Source organism: Xiphophorus hellerii, chromosome 3 (assembly GCF_003331165.1).
Source record: "Xiphophorus hellerii strain 12219 chromosome 3, Xiphophorus_hellerii-4.1, whole genome shotgun sequence".
Taxonomy (NCBI): Eukaryota; Metazoa; Chordata; class Actinopteri; order Cyprinodontiformes; family Poeciliidae; genus Xiphophorus; species Xiphophorus hellerii.
The window spans coordinates 14,618,910-14,643,497 of NC_045674.1; the positions used below are offsets into that span (position 1 = coordinate 14,618,910).

General features: G+C 39.9%; 3 protein-coding genes across 7 annotated transcripts in view; 1 reads left to right on the forward strand and 2 right to left on the reverse strand.

Moving 5' to 3' along the window:
- The first annotated feature begins 21 nt into the window (after nt 1-21).
- Nucleotides 22-12,842, forward strand: khdc4 (KH domain containing 4, pre-mRNA splicing factor). Of its 3 annotated transcripts, none has more exons than XR_004338716.1 (14): nt 22-180; nt 517-703; nt 2,220-2,348; nt 2,425-2,504; nt 2,590-2,642; nt 2,735-2,913; nt 3,648-3,859; nt 5,870-5,930; nt 6,891-6,951; nt 7,180-7,511; nt 8,773-8,913; nt 9,251-9,332; nt 10,180-10,268; nt 12,095-12,189. XR_004338716.1 is itself a non-coding variant. In XM_032558516.1 (14 exons), exons 1-14 carry the CDS (start codon nt 152-154, stop codon nt 12,331-12,333), a joined length of 1,902 nt encoding a protein of 633 aa, XP_032414407.1. In that variant the 5' UTR covers nt 22-151; the 3' UTR covers nt 12,334-12,842. The 3 variants fall into 3 exon arrangements, 2 of the variants coding, with proteins under 2 accessions (XP_032414407.1, XP_032414408.1); XM_032558516.1 differs by having other exon boundaries at nt 9,223-9,332; nt 12,095-12,842; XM_032558517.1 differs by lacking the exon at nt 12,095-12,189 and having other exon boundaries at nt 10,180-10,332.
- On the reverse strand, nt 12,617-17,511 carry LOC116717272 (NADH dehydrogenase [ubiquinone] flavoprotein 1, mitochondrial-like). The gene is made up of 10 exons (XM_032558518.1): nt 17,270-17,511; nt 15,438-15,520; nt 15,170-15,340; nt 14,905-15,088; nt 14,405-14,594; nt 14,082-14,294; nt 13,845-14,011; nt 13,681-13,762; nt 13,202-13,347; nt 12,617-13,119 (listed from the first exon to the last, which is right to left on the reverse strand). Exons 1-10 carry the CDS (start codon nt 17,369-17,371, stop codon nt 13,024-13,026), a joined length of 1,434 nt encoding a protein of 477 aa, XP_032414409.1. The 5' UTR covers nt 17,372-17,511; the 3' UTR covers nt 12,617-13,023.
- Nucleotides 17,512-19,422: 1,911 nt separating this feature from the next.
- zbtb7b (zinc finger and BTB domain containing 7B) overlaps nt 19,423-24,588 on the reverse strand; it is a 29,325-nt gene continuing 24,159 nt past the window's right edge. For all 3 annotated transcript variants that reach the window (XM_032558755.1, XM_032558757.1, XM_032558756.1), the window contains 2 exons: nt 22,331-23,391; nt 19,423-22,248 (listed from right to left, as the gene is read on the reverse strand). In XM_032558755.1, coding sequence (XP_032414646.1) covers nt 21,648-22,248; nt 22,331-23,385 — 1,656 coding nt within the window. In that variant the 5' untranslated portion in view covers nt 23,386-23,391 and the 3' untranslated portion in view covers nt 19,423-21,647. The remainder of the gene's footprint in view (nt 22,249-22,330; nt 23,392-24,588) is intronic.

Sequence of the window (24,588 nt, forward strand, 5' to 3'; positions counted from 1 at the left end):
TGGGGCAACACCGGAGGCGGAAACTACGGAGGAAAGCAGCGGAGAGCAAGCAGCCACTGCCAGCTGAAGGAACCGTGCAGAACCCGAAGGAGGTTCCAAGCATACATTTTTGTTTGCGTTGTGAGACTAATTAGGGTTTGACGTGACATTAATGTCCTTTTGTGGAACCCAAAACAGCGGGTAGGTGTAAAAGCTAACTGTTTATGTGAATTCCTGTGGAATGTTACATGAAATTTAAATGCCTTCAGTTAGCCGCGGCTAGCCTGCTAATGTTAGCCTTCTTATGTAATCATGTCGGTGTTCTGTCTGACTTCTTCTATTGTGATTCACGTTAGGGGCCCTTGAATAACAATAAAACTAACACCGCTGTGATTTATTTAAAGGTCATCTTAGACCAGCTTTGACATCAATACTAATATCGATTTGCCGTTTTAGTTGTTAGCAGGAGCTAATGCTAGCATAGGAAAGTTACAGCTGTTCCTTCAAATGATTTTCCCCCCCTTTCTGCTTTCTCAGGCGCCGCAGCAAGTGGGACCAGCCCGACGCTGGGACTGGAGGCTCCGGCGGGATGAGGGAGGCTGAGGCTGCGCCTTGCGGGGCTCTGGATGCTGCAGCGGCCGTGGCTGCCAAGATCAACGCTATGCTGGTGGCCAAAGGGAAACTCAAACCGTCTCAAATTAGCTCCCCGCTATCATCTGACAAGGTAAAGAAATACATGCATGTTGGAAATTAACAAGTAAATTGCTTTAAAAAAAAACAAACAAACAAACTTTGAGATGGTTTGTATTTCTGTTTACACTGAATTGCATTTATTTTAGATCGTAGTAAACACTTGGTAACATTTGAGATAAGATTTTGAAATGCTGATTTTATAATGTAAACATTATCTCATAGCCTTGTAACTTGACTTTGGTAATGCTGATTAATATTTACTACTAAGTGTTTTAAAGTATGTAGTCTATGCTATCTACACATAACTTATACATTATCTGTGTTAAGGTTGATGTTGATGATATGGGATTGTCAGAAAGTTAATAGAATCAGGGTTTCTATGCAAACCACAGAAGTATGGAATTAAAGCGTTGGAATATATATCTATATATTTAGCTCTTTAGATATAAATATTTTATTTGGTGACTTTATGTGTTTGAGAGTGAAGCCTGACCTGTTGTTTGCACAAATGCAGTAATTTGTAGATTTGTAACACAGGAAAAGCACTGGAAAATAATCTGTTTGCCCATTTATTACAGTAATCTATCCGTCCGTTTGTTTGTGCCCCCCTTTTAGTCCATTCATCCATAAGGTGTCTTAGTTTATCCACCAATTCGTTCATACTCCCTTCTGTTCATTATCCATTCATTAGGCCTTCTATACTATTTTATTTTCTTCTACATGCAAAGAATGACCACTGTAGAAATATCATCAAATTCATGACAAACTTTAGTTCTAAAAATTCTGCCACTTTGGGTTTGTTAAAGTATTATATGTGAATGAAGTTTCTAGATGCAGTTGTATGGTGCTGACAAAATTGTCTGGACTTAATTTTGAGGAAGCATCTTTGATGCTTATGCAGTAGATTGAGATGTTGTAAAAGCAGCATATTCTAAAGAAGCTGGTGATCTTTGCCTGGATGCACAAATATGTGCATGACTCCAGATGTAAAGCTACACATGGATAATTCATAAGTGGGGGACTTTGACTCATTTATCTGGTCAGCTGTACAAACATGACAGACATAATCAGGGTTGTAAGCCTGGCGGGCCACCAGGGTTTACTTGTGCCCCCATCAGGCTTAGCACTGCTTATTTATTTAAGTCTTTTTAAAATGTTTTGCATTTTTTAATACTTTATAGTTGGTGTTCAGGTGTTGATCTTCCAATCTTTCAATAAACATAATTATCAAGTGATATTTTCAAATTTCCTGTCAAATTTGTACATTTTTTAACTCAAAAACACGACGGGCCACTGGATGAATGACTGCCCTAGCGCACAGCCACCAGAAACCTTGTATATTCATGAATATTTGAAATGGAGGAACCAGTTTTATAATAGAAAATGTTTAAGGCCAGAGATACAGAATTGGGCGTCTCCTGTAGTTTCTGCCTTCTTTCAGGTATTAACAACTACTTTATCTAAAAATAGGTAAATTAATATAAATATTTTAAATATTTCTTAGAAATTCAGTATTATATTTTGCATTGTTATCCTTCCTTTGTCAGATTGTTGGTGCTGGGAAGCCTCCTGCCCCAACAAAAGCCAAAGATGACCTGGTGGTCGCCGAAGTCGAGATCAACGATGTCCCTCTATCCTGTCGAAATCTCCTCACACGCGGACAGACACAGGAAGAGGTCAGCAGCAAATCTTGCATGTTGAAGTTGACTGTTCTCTGACGTCTTTGGTACCAACCATGTGACTTGATTGCAGATCAGTAAAGTGAGCGGAGCTGCAGTTTCAACCAGAGGGCGGTACATGACAGCAGATGAAAAGAACAAAGCATTGTTAGGGTGAATAATTTAGTCATTTGTTTTCACCACTACTTAACACTTTCCATGCTTATTCATTCAGTGTGTTTCTGCACATTCCTCACAGGGACCGACCTTTGTATCTGCATGTTCAAGGACAGACAAGAGAGCTAGTCGACAGTCAGTACTCTACAAATATATCGTGGCCTATTTTGTGAATGTATGCCAGATTCAGGTGATAATTCAGATTTTTTTCCCCCCTCATTTTTCAGGAGCAGTTAATAGAATCAAGGAAATCATTACTAACGGTGTCGTAAAAGCTGCAACGGCTTCATCAGCCGCTCCATCTTTCTCCCCCAGTGGAGCCTCAGTCACCATCTACCAACAACACAACCCACCTGCACCCTCGCTGCCCCCGGCGACGAACCACAAACCTCACTTTCAGTCAGGGGTGAGTTGGTTTATCAGTAGACGGCTGTGTTTTAGTTCAGCTTTGCAGCTGCTGGTACGCCTGCTTGGTTATAAAATGTATGTATTTTCAAAATCAAACTCCTTTATAGGTTTTTGGCAGAATAGGCAGGTAGGGAGTGAAGGGAGGTGGAGGTGGGCTGTTTTCATACGGGGACTTAAAATGCTTGAATTTCAATGAGGTGTTTTCAAGGTTTGGAAAGTGCTTGATTTCTGTGTAAAATCCTTGAAATGCTTGATTTTCAAACTGCAGACCTTTGCAATAAAGTGCAATCAAATGTTTGATTAAAAGCTTAAATTTAGAAAACATTTATCAGGTGTAAGTTCATACACCTAGTCAAGAGAGACATATACATTTTTTCTCATTGTCTGAAGATAAATCAAACTAAACTTTTCTTGTTTTAGGTCAGATAGCATCATCCAAATTATTTTTATTTGCCAAATGCCAGAAAACTTAGCGAGAACATTTTTGTTTAAGCATCTAATTTGAGCTGGAAGGTCGTTTACCTTGACACAGTTTTAGATTTTGTTAATGTAATCAATGAGTTATTAATCATCTTATGTTATATATCTCAAACATTCCTGAGGTTGTGACGTCCTGTTACATTCGTCTTCCATTTTTAAAAGTTCTGCAATTCTGAAAGAAGCAACTTATTGCAAACATTTATTGTTCTTTTTTTTATTCCTTCTATGCCTTTCATTCTTTCTTGTTTTCAGATGCATTATGTTCAGGATAAGATCTTTGTGGGCCTGGAGCACGCCGTCCCTGGGTTTGTGGTCAAAGAGCGAGTGGAGGGCCCCGCCTGCTCCTATCTGCAGCACATTCAGGCCGAGACTGGGGCCAAAGTTTTCCTCCGAGGAAAAGGATCAGGCTGTTTAGAGCCCGCTTCTGGACGCGAGGCTTTTGAACCCATGTACATTTACATTAGGTGAGTCCCGCTGTCTGGATTGCAAAACGTTTAGTAAAATAACATTAAACTGTGAATTATCTCACTCTAGTGTAGGGACATGTCAGCTCTTGGTATCAAGCTATACCTAAGTTAAGAAAAAAAAAGCTGAACTAATAACTATCTGTTTGTCAATAAATCTGTCAAAATGTTAAATGATTAGTTAATGATTTTAATCCCCCTTACTTTCAGCAGCATCACCTTCTGCTCTGAATTTATTAAGATGCCTGCATCATCACATAAACGCCCACATAATAAAATGACTCTACAGATGTAAATGTGACACGTCAAAAATGTAAAAGATTAGATCTCCTAACCCCCGTCATGAGAGAGTCTCATATGAATAATACTTTTTAATGAATAATAACTTTAGAAAGAAGAGAAAGCTTAAATTAGTCTGAATTATTTATGTATTTATGTTAATCTTTGACCTTTATGTTGTGAGTCGGGTGTCTGTGTCTTGGTTTAAGCCTCATCCTCTTTTTATTCCAGCTCTTCTTTCTGTCTGGATTTTTATCTTAGTGACACCCCAAGATCATCACTGGCCCCCATTTATCTGTCTTTCAAGAATTTCTGCATCAATGCTCGGCAGTCTAAAGGAGGCATTTTTATTCTTATATAAACATGAATAATGCAGGACTAATACTTTGACTATAATGCACTAAATTGAAACCTCCTGAAGGGTTAAACACAGTGGCTCTGATGCACATAAATTAATTTTGTTATTAAGTCAAACGTAGAGGAGTTTCTGTTTCTTCCTGATTTGGCAGCAGCTGATTTTTGTTTGCGTTTGCTCTTCCTCTGAAAAATCTCTCTGAAGTCCATGAAGCTGCTCTGCCTCTGTCGTCATCAATACTGTTTTCTTTTTCCTGCAGCACAGAGCTCATTTGTATTTTATTATGTGTGCATCTGTAGTTGTTTGTTCTGCCTTGCAAAGTAAAAATAGAGCTTTGCTGTCTCCACAAGCCACTCAGCCTGGATGTGCTTCAACCATAGTGTGTTTGACACAGCTGATAGAAATACAGAGACCTGGCAAGGAAAGCTGCATCATGGAAACAGATTTAAATCCTAAAGGATTCAGCTTGGTGTAATAAAAAATCTGCAGCTCTGGTCAGCTTTGCTCACAAATCGGCAACACACCTGCGACGATAGCATGATAATTCAGACTGTTTTAGATTATACTGTTGTAGCATAGATACCCTGCATGAATATATCATTTTTGAAGTTCAGCACACTTCAAAAGTGATTATCGTAAAGGTTTGTAGAAAGTTCTGTCTCAGTTCATCTGCTGTAAAAAAATATTCATCACTACTTCAGACAAAAAAAAACTTAGTTTTGACAGTCCTGTGGAGCAATCTAAGAAATCTAAGAAGTTAAAAACAAGTGAAACAAGTTTAAAAAACAAATTATTCAGAATATTTGGAAATATCAACATTTCTGTTGGTTAATAAGGAACTAGTGTGGCAGATCAGTCGACTACTCAGGTTGGTTTCTCCTGTAACCTGTAAAGTCAAAAACATCTTTTCAAAAGTCTTCATTGCTCAGCTAAATCTACATTTATTCCAACAACTCTGTTTTTAATATTGCAGTTACCACAGAGAGTTTAAATGTTAATTTCATTTTAAAATGAAAATATTATCACAATAATCAATAAGAGTAATAATCTTTTCATTCCTAAGCATCATGCCAACATCAGGCTCTACGTCTAATGAACCATTTATTTATTATCATCTACTACTAAATTTAGAAGATGATTTGTGTGGATCTTTGTTACAAGACCTAATTATATCTAATAATGTGTACATGTATTTTATCTTTAAATAAAAGCAGTTAGTCAGTGTTATATGTTATATTTTTATTTTAAGCTTAATGTTTATTTTGTATTTTATACGCAGGTTTTTGATGCTTTGAGAACCTTCCTGTCCGTGCCTTCACTGTTGATTTATCCATCCGTTTAGCAGTAAAATTAAATGTCGACGTTTTCCTCCACAGTCATCCTAAACCAGAAGGACTGGCTGCAGCAAAAACCCTGTGTGAGAATCTCCTTCTGACGGTGAGTACAGTAATTACTGACACTGTCAAATGTTGTATTGTACGTTACATTTACACCTTGCATTTCCCAAGTAATTATGATTCATTAAGTACTAAGTTCTTAGCTTTACCTTGTTTTTAGTGATAATAAAATCTTAATTAGAGGGTTGTTTATTGGGTGGATTCATTGAATTAATAGGAGCGTCCGGTTACATGAATGTACCAGAATGTTTTGAATGGATGGGTCTAGATTTTCAAGTTTCAGTCAAAAACTGGTAAAGGATTACAAATAAATCCTAATATTACCTTAAAGTGAATTTTCACAAACTGATAAGGGAACAATTCCCTGAATTCTGACGTTTCTTACGATCATCGTGTGTAACGCCCCGTTCTAGTTTGTGACATCGAAAGGTCAAGTTTACACTTTTACGTAAAAATGGGGCTTAAAAATCATAGAGGTGTATTTCCTAAATTGAACATTTGTTCTTACCTCTGTGTAGGAGGTGTTGCCAAGCCAAATATGAAACAAAAGTTCTCCGAAGCGAAATTTCTAACATGACAATCATTACCCGGCAGACCTAGTTAAGAACTATAAGCAATAAAAAACACATCGCTAAGCGTTACTTCTGTGGATTTATCAAATATCAACCTCAGTTTACCTCTGACTAGCCACACTGGCATTTCAAACACTGTTTTAAACTATTATTTGTGGCTACTGCTGGAGGGTTTCTTACAAAGTTTTTTTTTTTAAAAAAAGAAAAAAGGCCTTGTGGCTTCTGCAGATCTTCCACTGAGATAATAATTTGCACACATCATTTACAGAAGCATTTTCTTTCCTCTGCCTGAAACCACAGGTATTTTCTGCAAACACAGCCTTCTGCAAAACGCAACATGAATGTAGAGGTTTAGAGGAAGTGTGAGTTGCTGCTATGTTCTCTTAAATGCCAGTTGGTTGAATCTAAAAGCTACTTTTTCCTTGCAGGTTCATGCAGAGTATTCCCGCTACCTTAGTCAAATGAACACAATGATGCCAACGCAACAAGGTACTCTAGCTTTTCTGCGCACCGTAAAGTCCTAACTCAAATTTGGAGTATTTTACTTTCATTTCGTTAAAGTTATTCGTATTGGTCTGCTGTAAATGTCAGTTCAACTCAGTATTTATTTAGTGAAGCCCATTTACTGTTTGCTTATGAATCTAACACCTGTAGCATGCTGAGTGCATCATGTCAAAGCTGTTGACTCGGTGTGTTCCTCTCCTCTTCCTCCACTAGGGTTTTCACAGCCTCCAGTAGTGAACGGGATTCCCCCTCAGCCGCCTTACTATCCTCCAGCTGGATTCCAGCCGAGCTACAGCGTGCCTGCCCCACCGCCCCAGCCCCAACCTGTCCCACCTACCTACACGGTCCCACCCCCTGCACCTCCAGTCATGCAGTCATCCAGTCATGGTGTGCCTTCTCAGTACCCCATACGGCCAAGCTCCGCCCCTCTTCCTGCGCCAATTCCTGCTCCTATTGCTGTGTCCATCCCTGCTCCCACTCTGGCGCCTGTCCCTGCTCCCATTCTGGCTCCAATTCCCACTTCAGCTCCAGACTCTCTGCATCAGGTAGGAGCACATTTAAACTGCAGCTTGAAAAAGTCACAGCTCTCTTCGGTCTCTTTCAAACAAGCAGAGACAAGCCCATGTACTAGGGATGCAAACAATTAATGACTAATTGTCAACGAATGATTTATTACATTAAAATTTGTTCCAATCAGTTAACCTCTTAGACCTTCTTTTAGTGTTGCAATTTGGCCTCCATCCATCTGAGGGCACTGCTGGCCATCCTGAAGCGAAGTCAGTTTATACCGAAACAAAGGTGGTGGAGGGATTCTATAAAGGAAAAGAGAAACGGTCCAAGCAGAGATGCAAAACGCACTTTATGCGTTTCTGTTTTGAAATTTAAACACTTTACAAACTCCTTAAGCTTCACCTTATTAGTGATCATTCAGCTGAGCTGCATGACGGAGCAGCAGAAACATGAAGGCGAAGATGTGGCAACACAAAAATGGAGAGCAACACAGAAAAATTGTAACACGCTAGAAAAAAATTTGATGCCAATAAAAACGATTGATTTTGAGTTCTGTCGGGAATTAGTGCTCTTTATGGAGCAAAGTTTTAACATTTCTTCAAGAGCAATCACAGACTACTGCTGTATGAACATCTCTGTTCATGGGGACTGAATTGTTTCACACATTTTATTCTTTTCATCTTTTATTTTACAGCAACTTAAGAGGTTTCTTTTTTGTTATTTTTGATAAATATGTCCATGTTTAATAACATGAGAAAACCATAATTTCCTGTTTAAGTGAAGCAAAACTGATTAATTTTTTTTATGTTAAGGGAAATTTAGTCCTTTATGTTATGGAAAGATGGTCGACCCTTTTGATACAAGAGAAAACTTAAGTTTTTAAGAAAATGGCTGCTTATCAATTAATTGTTAGTCAATCAATAGGATTAATCAACTTGTATCCCTACCATACACACTTTGCCGGTGTTTGGAGGTGTGTAGACTATTTCTGATCATTTAAATAAGAAATTCAACTGATTATGTTCTTGATGAATCATTGATTTGATGCAACTCATCATTGTTAGATGTCTTAATGCTACAGTGTTATGAGGGTTTCTTAAAAGGTCATAAAAGGTTGTAAACACCTCATTCTACACCTACAGCTTTATCACAATCATCAGTTCTAATCGTCTTAAATTGGACTTACTGAAACCAGATCAATTAACTGGTTTGTAGTGGAAAGACTGTAATTTGATTATTAGTAGGACTGGTTTGTTGTCGTTTTTGTCAGTGGGTTTGTTTTCCTCCTCTCTGCAGACTCTTCCTCCTCTGCATTTCGCTCCCCCTGCGGCGCCTCCCAAGCTGCCACTCCAAGCCGCCCCGATCAACCCGCCTCAGAAGAGACGCTTCACAGAGGAAGTACCGGACGAGAGGGACAGCGGCCTGCTCGGGTATCAGGTAACGACGTCTCATCGTTTTTAACGCTTCTCTCTTGCTCCTCTTTCCATCTGTAAAATCTCTCACTTTATTCTTTCTTCCTTTTGATGCTTTAATGTAGCTTTGATATAAATGGTACAGCATGCTGTTTACTTCATTTCCAGTGTTATTCATCAATTTCTACTGTATGGATTTTCAGACAAAGGTATCAGTTCAAATAAAACCAATAATCAGGCTCTGGGAAATCTCCTGATAGGTGAAGTAATGAAGTGTCAGGACAGGGCTTAGTGGATGTCTGCTAATCGTGACTGTGTGTTTTTCTGCTCATAGCATGGACCCATTCATATGACTAATTTAGGTGCAGGCTTCTCAGTGGGCAGCGCAGAGACTTCAGGACCCACACAGCAGAGTTCCTCTGGCCCGGCGAGTGAGAGGGACAGGTACTCCTTACTTATTATGTTTTAGTGTGTACACATTCAGAAGTCTGATTTTTCTAAAATAAACAATAAATAAATGAAAGAAGAAATGAATAATTCAATATATAAGTAACATTTGAAATAAATTTATATACATCTCTGGAACCAACTACTCTGAACCAGATCAGAGTTGCCTATGTCACCACCTTGAAAACCTGGTTATTCCACCAAATATTGATTTCTGAACTCTTCCTGAGTTAAAACATTAGGGTTGTTGTTTCTAAATGAATATTAATTTGTTTTCTTTGCATCATATGAGGTCTGAAAGCATTGCATCTTTTTTGTTATTTTGACCATTTCTCATTTTCTGTAAATAAATTTTTTTTTTGCATAAAATAAAAGAACAATGTTCATTTTACTCAAACATATAAATATAAAAGGTAAAATCAAAGAAATTGATCATTTTACGTAATCTCTTAATTTTTTCCAGAGGTGTGTATGGTGTAATTATTTTTTAAATGTATTTATTATCACACTTATTCAATAATTCATTTATTTTAGCTTTTTTTTTCCAACGAGTTCATTGTTAAGAGGCAGGCGTTTCTAGATTACTAATTGGTCTGTTCAACCAATCAGGTCCCAAGAAACTTCCTGGCATAAATAAATATGGAAATTAATAACATTATTTATTTACTTAAAAAATATATTTATTTTCAAATGTGTTTAATCATATATCTATCTATTTTCTATTTTATTTCCCAATTAATAAATTTTTTAGTGTGAATTTTGGCAGGATCGGTCCTCCATATGCACAAGTCAAAGAGTGGAGATTATTAACGCCATCTTGTTTTTTTTTTGTTTTTTTTCCCAGTCGGCACATGATGCCTCCACCAACATCCCTGCGTGTGAACGGAGTGAGACACCCGATGGAGGACAGGAGACTACACCAAGCCTTTGTGGGTAAGAATGTTATCCTGTGGATTGACAAGTCCCTGCCCAAATCCAGGACTCGGACTGTAATACTTTAGAAGATCGGTCCCATTTTTTTCTCCTCCATTATGTAGAGGTAAAAAGGAGAATGATGTAACCTTTCCTAAAACTCTTGTGTCCAAATTTTTGTGGTTTTACTGGAGATTGATGAGCTGATGGGTCACAGAAACCAAACAAATCCATGTTGTTGCTAAATTGTTAAAGGTTTTAGCTCATTCAGCCTGAAACCAGCTGTTCCTTAAAGGATTTTGCTGATTTGACTCAAAATCTCCAGATATGTTGTTGCGGCTCAACATATCTTCTGAGTAGAGATGCACCAATCAGGATTTTGAAGCCTAAATCCAACCTATGTAGCTGCGGTATCTTTGATTTTTACTTAAGAATTATAATAAGAAGAAAATATCTAATTTATTTCCTTTTAGCCTTTCTCTGTGTGTGAGAGAAGCTGCTGCAAACACAACAGTTATCCTGTTATCTTAAAACTAAGATAAAATGATTGCAGTAGGGATAAATTGTCATTAAAACCCATTACTGAGATAAGATGAGACTTCCAAGACAGTTTCAAACCTCAAAAGGTTCGAACTGAAAAGCTTTTAGCCTTCCTGTTACCTGCTGAAGTCTCTCGCTCTCCTGCCACCTGAATGATGTCACACATTATAGGAAATAATGGCTTCTTATTGTGCTTCGTCTGACAGCTACACCAGCTAACTTTGAGTATTATTGATTCAGTCAAAGTGCCAGATTAGCCTCACAGCACTCAAGTGTGGTGCGTTCACTGACTACTAAAAAGATCAGCATTTTGGGTTCAAATGAATCCTTTAAAACCTGGTTTAAAAAAATATCAGTCGAACAAAATCCTTTAATTTTTTAGAAACGGAGTCGTTTCTTAGATGGTTTTCAGAAAATATGCATCGATACGTGTTACATTAACACATTAATAAATAATTTATTGACAATTTGTAATAAATATTCATGTCAAATTAAGAATAAAATCTTCCAGTATATTAAAACCTAAATTAAGCTATGAATATATTGCAGTCTTTATTTTGTGCAAATTAAATCATAGGGTCCACTATAAAACATTATATGCATTGCTCTGTAAAATATAGACACATTTTATGACAGTTATTATTTGCTGTTTTTTGTTAAAAGATAAGTTTATAAAATTAATCTGCTTTATTATCTTTGACTTTCTGTAAGCATTCAAGTAAAAGGAGTTTGTACTCCATAGAAACTAACAAAAACTGGACTTTTCAGTAAAGCTGTCACTAGTGTACACGCAGAGGGGTTAAATATGGCGAAGGGTTTGATGCAGCGGATTTTACCAACTTTATTTGAGGACTATAGAGGACTCAGAAACACAGCTCAGTAATGAGAAACGCTCTACTTTTAAGCATTTGTGAGTCATTTGTTTAAAACTGTAATGCAACCGTAATGTTGCATTCTGATGACATCATCAGTCTGGACTGTTTGTAGTTTTTCTTCTGTCCTTGCTAATAAGAACCTCTCCTGTTTTTGTGTTCTTCTCTTTTTCTCTGTGTTTTTCTTCTCTTCCATGTGTCTCTGTGGCGATGCTGGACGCTGATTGGGGGTCCTCTGGTGCCGTCCCGCTACTCGAACGGACGGGGTGCCCCCATCCTCTGCTCTTCTGACATAAACATTAACTTGTCTATTGTTTCTCCAAAATGTGTTTGAAATGATTAACTCGCCACTTTTGAAATCTGTTGTTGTTTTCTCCTCTCTCCTCCACGTCGCGCTGCTTGTGTCTCTTGTTGTTGCTCTCCTCCTTCCTGCAGAGCCGCCAGTGAAAAGACTAAGATCCGGTTTAGTTGCGTACTCCGGCGACTCCTCTGATGAAGAGGAAGACCACCCTTCGTCCAAAGCTTCGTGGCTTGGTAACCATGGGGCAGGTAACCACCCACCCACCTCTACTGCTTCAAGCTGGGCTCAGGGCTACCGCGGCCCTCCGCCTCTGCCGACCCGTGCCAAAACGCAGCCACAGCAGCAGTCCATTCCTTTCTGGATGGCGCCATGAAGCTGAAATGTCTCTCAGTGCTTTCTTCAATCCTACAGGACCTCATTTTTTCTCACCACTTATCTCTCTGATGGAGGACAGCTTCTTGACAGCTGTGTCTCTATTTTGAACAATTAATTCAGCTCTTGGAAACAAGTGGACGTACTAATGTTTTGCATACATTATAGGTTGAAGATGAACATTTGCACGACTTCCTTTTCTTTTTGGATGTATAGAGGCTCAGATGAGCGGCGGTCTGCCTCACATTTTACTTTGAATTCAATCAGAACAGCAGCAGATTTAAAAAAAAATGGTCTAAAGCTATAAAAAAATATCAGTTTGATGTTATACATCAATGACCATTTTATTTTAGAGTAGTTTTTCCTACTGTTTGGCCCTTTTTTGTGTCTGTCCCTGTTTGTTTGTTGGTTTTCTTTCCTAATTCCTCTTTTGTACAGGTCATACAGGAGTTACATGTGGTACACCTACAAAATTTCATCCTTTTATGAAATAAACCTAATTTATTGGGGTGATTGAGTCTGTGTTTATTGGATTTCAATTAAGCTCATTGCAGACAGATAAGGAATTAAATGCCATATGTTTCAGAAAATGGCTGAATTCAATAGTTTTCTAAAACTTTTAGCTTCAAAAATCATTTATAACTTGGATGTTTTATTATTGTGTTGGATAAAATGCAGGAAACTTCCCAGTTCAGATCATCTCGATCTTCTGCTTCCTTGGAGGATTTTTCTCTTTATGCTGAGCAATACGGTTTTCCATGTCAGTCCGAAAGTGGCGTATTAGACCCTAAAGACGTGGGGATTCAATAAAAAAAAGGTTAATTTGTCCCATGTTGAATTTATTTAATCGTAAGCACTCGATGCGTCACCTGAACAGGCCAAGCCGCTCCGTCTCCCAGGGCACAAATAGTGTGACCCTCGATCTGTTTGCTGAGCTCCCAGATCATGTCGATTTCTGACACGGCTGCGTCTCCTCGCACAAACCGCCACATCATTTTATCCATCCAGTCCACTCCTGAAAGAGGGCAGTGAAACCAAATCACTGAAAGGTAACCCAATATTAGAAATGAAAGCTTTACACAAATCAAAATATAACATGATGTTTTGCATTGTTCTGTTCCTGCATAAGTTGTTCCTTGAAAGAGATTAACTACACACATTTGAGTTTCCCAAGCCTGGTTTTGAGTGGAAGTCACTGGATGTTTGTCTTATTAAGAATAAAATTAAACTGAAAGCAAAAAGAAAAAGATGAATATTTTGTGCTTTTCATTTTGAGAAAATTATAATCTTTAGCACTCCTGCGATGGGAACATGACAATAAACGCAGCATCAAATTGCAGTTTCTTACCTTCCCTGCAGGGGGTGCACTGGCCACAGCTCTCGTGCTTATAAAACTCAACCAAACGTGCAATAGCTCGAATCACATCTGTCTGCAAGGAGTGAAAAGAAACAAATCAGAGTCTCTGTTAGCACTAACAGTGTGGTCAGTGTGAGATCATTTAGTCTGTTTACTGATTTGTCCATGACTATAACCGCTGCAGTTCCCAGAGCCGTCTGCGCTCGGACCAGGTCATCAAAATCCATCAGAACGTCGCTACATACATGCTGAGGGATGATGGGAGTGGAGGAGCCTCCTGGGATCACTCCTAATAGATTGCCCCAGCCTCCCCTCACTCCTCCTGCATCAAGCACAAAATCATTTTGAAGCTCAGTAAAGCAGACATTGACAGATCTGAACTGAACACACACCTGCATGTCTCTCGATGAGCTCTCTCAAAGGAATCGACATCTCTTCCTCCACAGTGCATGGGAAGTTCACGTGACCCGAGATGTTGAACAGCTTCGTCCCAGAGTTCCTCTCCCTCCCAAAGCTGGCAAACCAAGCTCCGCCACGGCGACAGATCGCAGGCGCCACAGCAACGGTCTCCACGTTGGCCACTGTTGTTGGGCATCCAAAGACGCCTTAATGTGAAACACAGAGATGTAGCAGCTACAGTTTTATAATTTACCCAGTTTGCTGTTTCTTCAGTTATTAATGGAAGTGATTAGAGGCTGTGGATCATTTACCTCACCTATATCTGCAGGGAAAGGTGGCTTTAGACGAGGTTTGCCTTGCTTGCCCTCAAGAGACTCAATGAGTGCCGTCTCCTCTCCGCAGATGTAAGCGCCGGCCCCGCGCATCACAAACACATCAAAGTTATACCCTGAACCACAGGCATTCTTCCCAATCAGCCTGGCCTTGTATGCCTCATTAATAGCCACCTTTTTAAAAGGAAAAGAAAGGTAACACTGTAACCTTTCTTGAAAATGTAAGGGCTGGGTAAGAGGTCACAGGTTTTGAATTTTGCTCTAGTGGATCAATGCAAAGTTTAAGTAGAGGCTCACAATGCAAAAAGAAGAAACAGGAGCAAGAGACAGAGTAACCAAACCACCAGCGTGTTGGTGTTTAGATGCCATTTCCAAAAAATTGCCTCCTGCATTCTTCTTTTCGCATTTGGTTATGATTCTGTAGTGGAAATAGGTACAGTTGTAATTTTTCCAAGTTTTTTTAATCAAGTGTTTGTATTCCTACCTGCAGATTTGATGACTCATTGTAAAACTCTCCTCTGATGTAGATGTACGCCGCCCGAGCCCCCATGGCTCTTCCAGCAACGAGGCATCCCTCAATGAGCTTATGGGGGTCGTGACGCAGGATCTCTCGGTCTTTACACGTCCCAGGTTCCCCCTCATCTGCATTCACTACCAGGTACTTGGGCCTGGTCAGGGGAAAGAAGGAAATGCACTTGAATGTTGGGGTGGGCATTAAGGTTGTATGTGGTGAAAGATGTCCTTAATACCTGCCATCACTGGGTTTGTTCATGAAACTCCACTTCATCCCAGTGGGGAATCCTGCACCCCCTCTGCCTCTGAGGCCTGAGATCTTCACCTCGTTTAGGATCCATTCGGGTCCTTTCAGGACGATCTCTTTGGTCTTATACCAGTCTCCTCTTTCGAGCGCTCCTTTGAGTCTAAAACGAATAAAAACAAATTGAAATCAACATATTTTCTACTGTGTTTTGGTTCTTTATACGACTGAGGATGAGCTGAGCATGAATGTTTGCTAACCTCCAGTCATGCCGGCCATAAAGGTTAGTAAAGATCCGGTCCTGATCACTCAGAGGACCAAACTTTGCCTTTTTGGGTTTCATCTGTAAAAGAGATAGAAAGAGAGCTACCAATGTCTAAGCTACAAGAACTGTATGTACTCATGTCATTTTATAAAATAAACTTGAACCTTCACCACTCCAAGCTACAATTGGTGCAGAATGGATGACTTAAAGGAAATTGTGCTTGAAGCCGCTTATTTGGTAAAGGAAACACGAACTGGCATCAAAATATCTTTATAGCTAAGGATATTGTTGCTGGCAACACTGCACCAAAATTAATTTATTGAATCATCAAGAACTTCATGCAGAGGTTCAACTGCTATGAGAAACATTTAGTGTCCCAAAAAGTCTAGCAGGGTGACTTTTAAAAACAAGGTGAAGGGATCACATTGCCACCAGAGCTTGGTAAACGTGTTTCTGCTCTCCAGCCTCGAGAAGGGAAGCAAATAAGCCTTTACTGTCCAAGAAAAACTTCAAAACCAGTCTGACACTCAACAGGAAGGGCCAGCATTGGTCTGCAGAGAGCCGGTCATAAGGTCCAAGTGTTAACTTTGTGGCTCAACAGAACATTTACATTTTGGGCCGGTTGTCAGGTTATCTTCTAGACCCCATGTCATCAAGGAGCTGGAATTAATCTTTAAAAAGCAAGTAAGACAAAAGCAAACAAAACTGTAACAATCTTCAAGAACTGAGACAAGAATAACAGGTCACTACCAGTCATTATTTTTGCCTTGAATGTGCTCCAGTAAAAGCCAGAGCAAAAGAAAAAGAAAGCTGCTGCTGCTGCCATTACTGTTAGGTTTTCAGACTTTTCCTCCCACAAAGTACAGCTGGACTGATGCTTTTTGTTTTTTCCAAATGCCGATCAATGGCTGCAGAAAGACTCTTACCCTGAGTGCGAGTCCGTTAGGTTTCTTCTTGCTTTCCATGATCAACAGGCAATTTTTGCAGCAGTCAACGCCTCAGTGTAAACGTATCGGGCTTTCTTAAATATTATTTGACCTCTTGGCATCATGATCTTAATTAGACCATGTTGCATTAAATCTAGCATCTGGTTGAACTTTGTGACTATTGAAGTAATTTAGCTATGCATGGATTGAATTTGATTGTGGCACAATGGGAGATTGACTGAAACTAAACCTTTACTTATAAAAAAAACATAAATAAACTGATTATTTTTTCGCTGTATGCTTTAATATAGATTAACAGTGGAAATTGCTGCTGTTAGCCCATAAGCTGCAGTCTTTCACCTTATTTGAACCTTGTTTTAAAATATTCAACTGGTTTGTGCAGTGGCACTTTACCAAGTTAACTGTTTAGCAGGCTTATACTTTTTTATGTAACATGTATACATTTTTGTTCGCACCAGTTGCAAATAAACTGACCAAAGGTTTATTTAAAAAAAAACACAAAAAAAACCACAAATATTTTCATTAACATGTTTAGTAATTGTTTTCTGAAATGTACAACAGCAACATTTTGCTTTGTATGAACCATTTCGCTTTTGTGTTGATTTCGTATTGCTTTCTAAAAAAAACTAAACAGACTTTATAAATTCGCCTCATACACCTTTTGTTTATGCACATAAATGCTTGCGCTTGTTCAAAATGTGCGATACAAAACCCCAGCAATAAAAACGTTGTTAATATTATGACTTTCTTATAAAGTGAAAACAATTATATTGAAGTTTGCAATAATACTTTTAACAATCGTGCCTTTGAATCATCCGCTGTGAAGAATAAAGGCCAAACTTTGTCGTTCCTCTGCGCAGTGCAGGAGAGCAGACCCTACCTGCGCATGCGCCGCTGAGCTGTACGCGAGCTTCTGAGCGACCTGTCGCGCCGCAGCGCCCCGCAACATCCGCGGAGGCAGCGGCAGCAGCGGCAGCAGCATCCTGCGGGGAGACGACCGCTTTCAGATCACTCCAAGCTGTTGAAGCTCCGACTCCTGTTCCTCTTAGGCTTCCAGGTCTCTCCTCATGCGGTCAAATCCACTTTTAAACCTGCTGCGGCTGAAGAAGCGGAGCTCCGGGCCTCCTGGTCCAGATTAATTAAACTAAGAAGATTAGGAAACCATCTACGTCACATCCTGTTCTAAGTCAGCATTCAGGCAGCAGCAGCAGACGTATAAGTTTGAATTAGGCACTTAAATTGTAGCCCATGCAACTAAAGGCTCATTAACGAGATTGTGCTTTTCAGGAACAATGAAATGTAAAAACATATGCGGCTCACTTAATCCTATTTACAAAAACAACTTATAAAATATCACTTTTACTTTTTAGAGAAGCACAGATGTTACTGATTTTCACTTTTCCAAAGGCTAGCATCATAAAAACCAATTTCCATATTCATACTCCTCAAAATGTTTTGCATTTTACTCTACAGTCACAAATGTCAATGTATTTCATTTTGGTTTTATGTGGCAACACCGTAAAGTAGTTCATTATAGTGAAACTGGTGGGAAATGAGGACACATTTCACATTTTATACAGGCTTTTTGCAAAAATAGAGACAGACAGATGTTTAAGAGCATCTGTGAATATAAATGATCACCGATTCTCAACTACTTTTAGTTCTTAAAAATAAAATTTTTAATGTTTATAGGTCACGTGTCAGCTGGACGGCAAATCTCCACCTTAGTCCCAAATCTTTTTCAGACTCTAATATGTTTTCTTTCAGGATTGGCCTGAATTTAGTTTCATCAAGCTCACATGCTTTTGTTTCTTTTCTTTTTTTTTTTTTTGCTGCTGAAGGAAAAGCATCCCCACATTCTGCAGCCGCCACCACCATGTTTCACTATGTGAGTGGTGCTTTCAAGGTGATAGTTTTTCAAAACATATTGTGTTTTACAGGTGAGCCAGAAAGTTTAACATTTGTCCCAACTAACCAGTGTAGCCTTCTTCCACATGTTTGTTGTGTTCAGTATATGGAAAGTGGCAAACTGCAAACGCATTTTAATCAATAGCTTTTAATCATTAAAGCTACTGACTGACTAATCATTCTGACATATTCTCAATTTATAGGGTAAAAATTGCCTTAAAGAAATGCTCTCTCTCATTATTTAGCAAACAGGAAAACATTTGGTATTCCTGGCCGATTTAAAACAGGAAAAGTTTATTCTGATTTCACATCAGACAATGTGAACAAAATGAAGTCTCTATTTTTATGTAGTGCATGTAAACTTCTGGTTTCAACTATAATATCGGCCCAACTTTGGAGATTTTGTGAAGTCACATCTTTACAGTGTGTGTGTTCCTTTTCATGTGCTCCCATTTTGAATAGAGACTGTATACTGGGATCAGTGATGTGTAGTGTTCAGCTGCATCTTAACTGGATACACTGTTTTTTCATGACATTATCTTATTTTATTTTTTCATGTTAATAAAAATAAAATAAGCTGTCTGGGAATACAGTTCCAGCAGTAGAGTTCCCTCAAATGATCAGATAATTAGTCAAATTAATCAGACAGTAGGTGATGCCATTTTCACTTTCAAGCATCCAGCAACCGGAAGTGAGCTTAGCATAGTGAGATTCTGAAATGTTATTGGGAAATCCCTCTGACATTTGAGTTCCTATTGCATCAGATCTGTAACAGTGGTGAGGTGAACATAGTATGTGTGAGCTGCTGCGCTTATGCAAATGAATTTTTATTAACACCCAGAAATAACTTTAATTTAGCAAGTGACATATGTGTGTATGCCACTGTGTGAAATCATAGAAAACTGAGCTGGAAAAAAGGTCAATGTGCTTTAAATATGATCTCATCTGAAAAAGATTAAGTTTGGTTTTAAAAAAACAGTCTTGTGTTTTTTACAATAATCATTTTGTGGCGTGTTTTATGGTAATAAAAACATGTTAAACAGTTGCAAAGTTTGCTCACCAGGGGGTGCAAACCTGACTAATGTTATACTTTTGAGGAGTAAGATGAAAACTACAGACAAAAAGTCAAGCTTAGATAACTTTATTTTCTTTACATCATCTGAAACAAATCATGGGGAAATGAATTTGCATCTCTGAGAAGGAGTCCTCTAAAAACTGAAAGAAAAAAAAAAAAGCATCCCTGATAGTGGGGTCTCTATTCGGACTGTACCCCTTAACGTCCCCTCACCGAAGCCAGGAAAAAAAAAAAAAACCCAAACAGCTCACATATAAACACACACTTCACAGCTGACATCAGTTTAACCGTCATTCATTCACAAAGCTTTTCATTGGGAGCACCAACACCCTTCATGCACAGGACCAACCGTCATACTGCCATTCCAGTAGGACAGGTTCCAGCAAGGCCAGGAGTTTACTTTCATTACCTTTATCTGTACATAAGATTTCCTTCATTACAAAATCTACAAGAAAAAAAAAAAATATTTCAAACTACTGGAATCCCACGTGCATGAAGAGTATCAATCCTCCTACAGCACCGCTTGCTTCCCATTTGACATTTTGTATAATCACTTAGTGCATTGCTCAAGATTTCCTGAGAATAGTTGCAGCACGAAAAAACCCTAAGGCAACTTCATCCCAAAATATATCTATATGCATATATTTATATGTATATAACTCCACTAATGTCATGAAGTATGTATGAGGGCTTTACAGAGGTACCGTCTACTTAATCAGAATTTTAAATAGTGACGAGAGAGTTAAAGGATAGGATTTTGAAAGTTGGTCAAAAAGCTTGAAGCTCTCCAATCTCATAGTGCAAATAAAATGGAAACAGGGAGTTCCAAAACAGCAAAGACAGGGTATAGTGCACCCAAGGCCAGAAGAGCACATATGCTACATGATGGATTTTATTGAGAATAACAACAGAAAAAAAAAAGCCATTAATGTTTGCACAACATGAGGCAAGAAAGCCATGGAAAGCATGAAGTTTTTGGTCAGAGATGAATAAACTCAAAAAGGTAATGGCCCCTTTTAGTCACAGCCAAACTACAAGAACTACAATGTGCATGATGCATATTGTCCACACTTAGTTAACGACAGGAAAATCAATCTGTGTTCAAGTTCCAGGAGTTTTTAACCCCGCCGCCCACCTCCAATGTCTTTGCTCTGGTCCGTTGTGTTGCCTTCTGAAGGGAGGAATGTGCCGGTTTTACTGCAGAACCTGGTAGGTTAAATGTGCAAAGAATGCATTTGAGGAAGAATGGCTTAAAAAAAGACAATCAGCCTTTTGAAAAAACAAGGCGTTTGAGGATATGGGGGTTGCTGAGCAAAAATCATCAGTGCGGGTTCTCATAGGTTTTTGAGAAAGACTGGGCTCTGATCTGGGTTCAGGATGGATGTGGTCCTAAGACGGCCATAATAAATAGCAATAAATAAATAAATACACAGAAGGGGTGTATATTGTCTCAGTAATCCCAACATTTTGCCACACTTATTTGTTTTAAGAACATAAATGAGAGCAGAGGAAGACTGATAAAAGCTGCATGTTTTACCAGAATCAACCCACTGATCCAGACTTTGTCATTTTGTTTTTGGTCAGGCATTTAGCTCAGAGCACCTTGGCTCTGAAAAACTAAGTAGAGTCTTTCTCATGGCTTTTCAAAAGAGTTGGGAAGAATCTTCTCTTCAAACCCAACATTGGCTACAACTCATCCACTCTCTCTTTTTCTGCAAAACAAGAAAAACCCCCAGCAGATCTTTGGTTTCAGCACCAAAATAAAGCATAGATCGAACCACTAACAAAAACAAAATTATTGCTTTTAACCCAAGGAATGAGCTTGATTAAATTACTCTGTATTTCCACTGATAGCCACCAGAGGACAGCGGACACACAAACCTTACTGTGATCTTTTAGGCGATATGAATTTCAAACTGCATCTGAATCAACAAAAATACACATCTTTAAATATTTCTCCACTCTGAAGCCCTGGATTTTAGTTTGCATAGTAAGAAGCGTCCTGGTGAGCAGATATTCAACAAACACCAGCAAGAAAAGAAGTATTAGAGACAAATCAAACCTAAAATACTTGAACAGCAAACATAAACAAAATGCCAAAAACCAGAAGACCAACATTAAGAATATCTCAGAAAACCCGTTTTTCCTTTTTTTTAAAATGTATTTTGATAAGTTTTAAGTGCTCTCTTTATGGAGCAGGTCATTAGTCCAGCCACCTGAGATAATTATATTAATTTTTTTTACTGTGGATGTTTACCACAAAGTTTTTTTTCTACTATTCCCCTTCTTCTACTTCTTCATCTTCCATGTCATCAGCCCATCTGTCATGCTGCAGCGCCGGAGAGCGAGTTCCTCCAGGATCTTCCCTCTCCGAATCTCTTCCGCCTTGCATGTCGAGACCTCGCAGAAAAAGCTCGGGGTAGCCGGCCAGCCTCTGCGGGGCAAGTTGAGCCAGAGCCTGGAGGGCCAGCGACCTTTCCCTGTCGATGCCGCCTGGGAATATCAGCGAAGGTCCGCTGATGGAGCCGCTCCCGCCTCCGCCTTCTAGAACCGAGCGAGGGTGAAACACAGAGGGGTGCGCCTGTAGAGACAGAGGGCTGCCTTCTTTCTCACCGCCGTCCTCTCCCAGCTCAGGGCCCCGCCTGGGCCGACGAGTGCGCAGCTCCAGGCAGCTGTGACCCTTGCGGTGGCGCTGAAGGTGGTCCTCTCGGGCGAAGGCTTTGTGGCAGAGCGGGCACTCGAAGGGCCGCGCCCCGCTGTGGAGCGACAGGTGGTTTTTGAGGTCATATGAGTGGAGAAACCGTGCAGGGCAGTGGGAACAGGTGTAAGGGCGCTCGCCGGTGTGTTTCCTCATGTGGATCTTCAACTTGTCATTGCTAAACAAGAGGAAATTAATGATCAGAAGGCATAAAGAGAAGAGGTGAAACAACACGACACATTTGTATGAACTTGTCATACCGTGTGAAGCGAACTCCACAGGCGGAGCACTGGAAGGGTTTCTCCCCGGTGTGCGTCCTCATGTGGCGTGGCAGCTTCCCGGCTCCATGAATAATCTTCTGACAGACTGGACACTGCTGGGGGGTTTGAGACTTCCTCTTCCTCCCGCCTCCGGCTACTGATGTGGCGGCACCTCGATCTGCTACAGAGCTGGGGAAGGAGCTGGATCTCATCATGTCGTCGCCCAAGCCCTCCATGTCGTCGTCCTCAGACAGCTTGTCGCTCTGGGTTGGGGGCTGGTGGGCTATGAGAGGTCGCTCTTGTGCCCAGTGGAGGAGCCCTCCGTTTAGTGTGGCCCCTCTCCCAGGTTCTCGGATGGCTCTTGGATCCCCGTTTTGCCCAAGTTTGGGGTGAAGCTCCTCTGGTTCGGGGCTGGGAGGCTGGGTGGGCGGCAGGGAGCGAAAGCTGTCGGATGCTGGTGAAGGGTGAGAGGCAGGAGAGGCGGGCAGCGGGTTCAAAGGTGAGAAGTTGTGAGGTAAGCCAACTTTTTTCACCTTCTTTCTGTCCGTTTTCCTTCTGGATATTTTCTCTACAACATTTGCTATCTCTACCGTCCTCTCACTAGTCGTCTGCGGAGGTCGCTGCTCCCCCGCGGTCTCCCCCTCGGCCTCCCCGGTCTCTCCGAGAATGTCTCTGCAGGCATCGGCTACACACTGGATGCCCAGAAGTTGAGCGCCTCGCAGCACGTCTCTCATCCCGGAGCTGGGGATGGTAAGCGTGGCAGTGTAGGCGAACTCCAGCAGGGCGTCCAAGGCGTCAGGAGCCACACAGTCCAGCTGGCAAACACTGAACCCCCTGCCGCCCTCCCCGCCGCCTTCCTCTGCTCCAAACAGCCGGCGGAAGTAGAGGCTGACGGCTGCCATGACGGAGCGATGTGTCGGGTAGCGAGCCCCGCGCGAGGTAAGGGTGAGGTCACATAGGAGTCCCGTCCTGCGCTGGTCATTGAGGTGGGACAAGAGCTCGTTGCTGTGCTCCGGGAAGGGGATCCCAATCAGGCCGTCCTCTCCTGGAGACATCGCCACCTACAGCACAGGAAGGGAAAATTAAGTAAGCAAAAGAACTGAGGGAGGTCAGTAAAAAATGGCATGCGGTTTTATGACAAGTGTAATGTTTAGCAAAGGTATTTCTACACCTTGAACTAAATATTTAATTATGGTGGGGCAACATGGACTAAGAATTTTATTGCGATATTTTGTGGTACAATGAAGATTTATAAAACATTCGCATTTGAAACAGACTTATTCAGGTCGCCACTTACGTGTTATTTCTATTACTAAAATGCAAACAGTAGCTGCATTTAATTGTTTTTTTCAAACTCACTGATATTTATTGACACTCTTGTGGAAAAGGAGTGAAAAAAATAGCAAAAATAACATTTCCAATGATACTGTCACTTCTGTTTTTTATTTACCATTAATAACTGAAATTTATTTTGACGACAAATCAAGATTCTTAAATTGATTATAAATATCGCACGATAAATAATAAGCGCTATGATAAATACCCATCCCTAAATTTAACAGTGTTTTGTAAGGAATAACAATGTTAATCAGAGAAGCAGACTAAATCTGGAGGAGTTGCAGAGATCCAAAGGGACAGCTTTGTTTTGCATTTCACAAATCCGGCCTAAATGAACACTTAAGTAAAAAAAGTAAAAAATGTGGAAGAATGTGCTCTGATTAGATAAGACAAAAAAAAATTAAAACATTTGGTCTATACAATAGTAAGAAAACAATAAATAAATTTGTGGAGAAGCAATACTGCACATCATCCTGAACACACCATCCCCGCTGTGAAACACGGTGTTGGCAGCATTATTGTGTGGGGATTATTTTCTTCAGCAGGACCAGAGAGGCTGCAAAACCAATGAGAAGATGGATGGAGAATGTGCGGACATTTATCACATCGCTTTTTATTTATCATGATAAATTTTGATTTACATTTATCCGGATGAATTCCAATGAATGATGCTTAATAATCTCCAAGACTGTCCGTATTGTCAGGATTGTCATTTTTACTATTTTTTCTATTTGTTCAAAGAAAGCATCAATAAATATCAATAAGTTTGAAAATATGATTAATAGAAGTCACTGTTTGCAGTTTAATGATACAAGTCGCGTACTTACAAGCGGGTAGGCTCTGTTAAGAGCAGAATTTGTGGAACTTTGTGTGCTTTGACACACAGTCACAAACATTCAGTTACCTAAAACAGAAGTAAT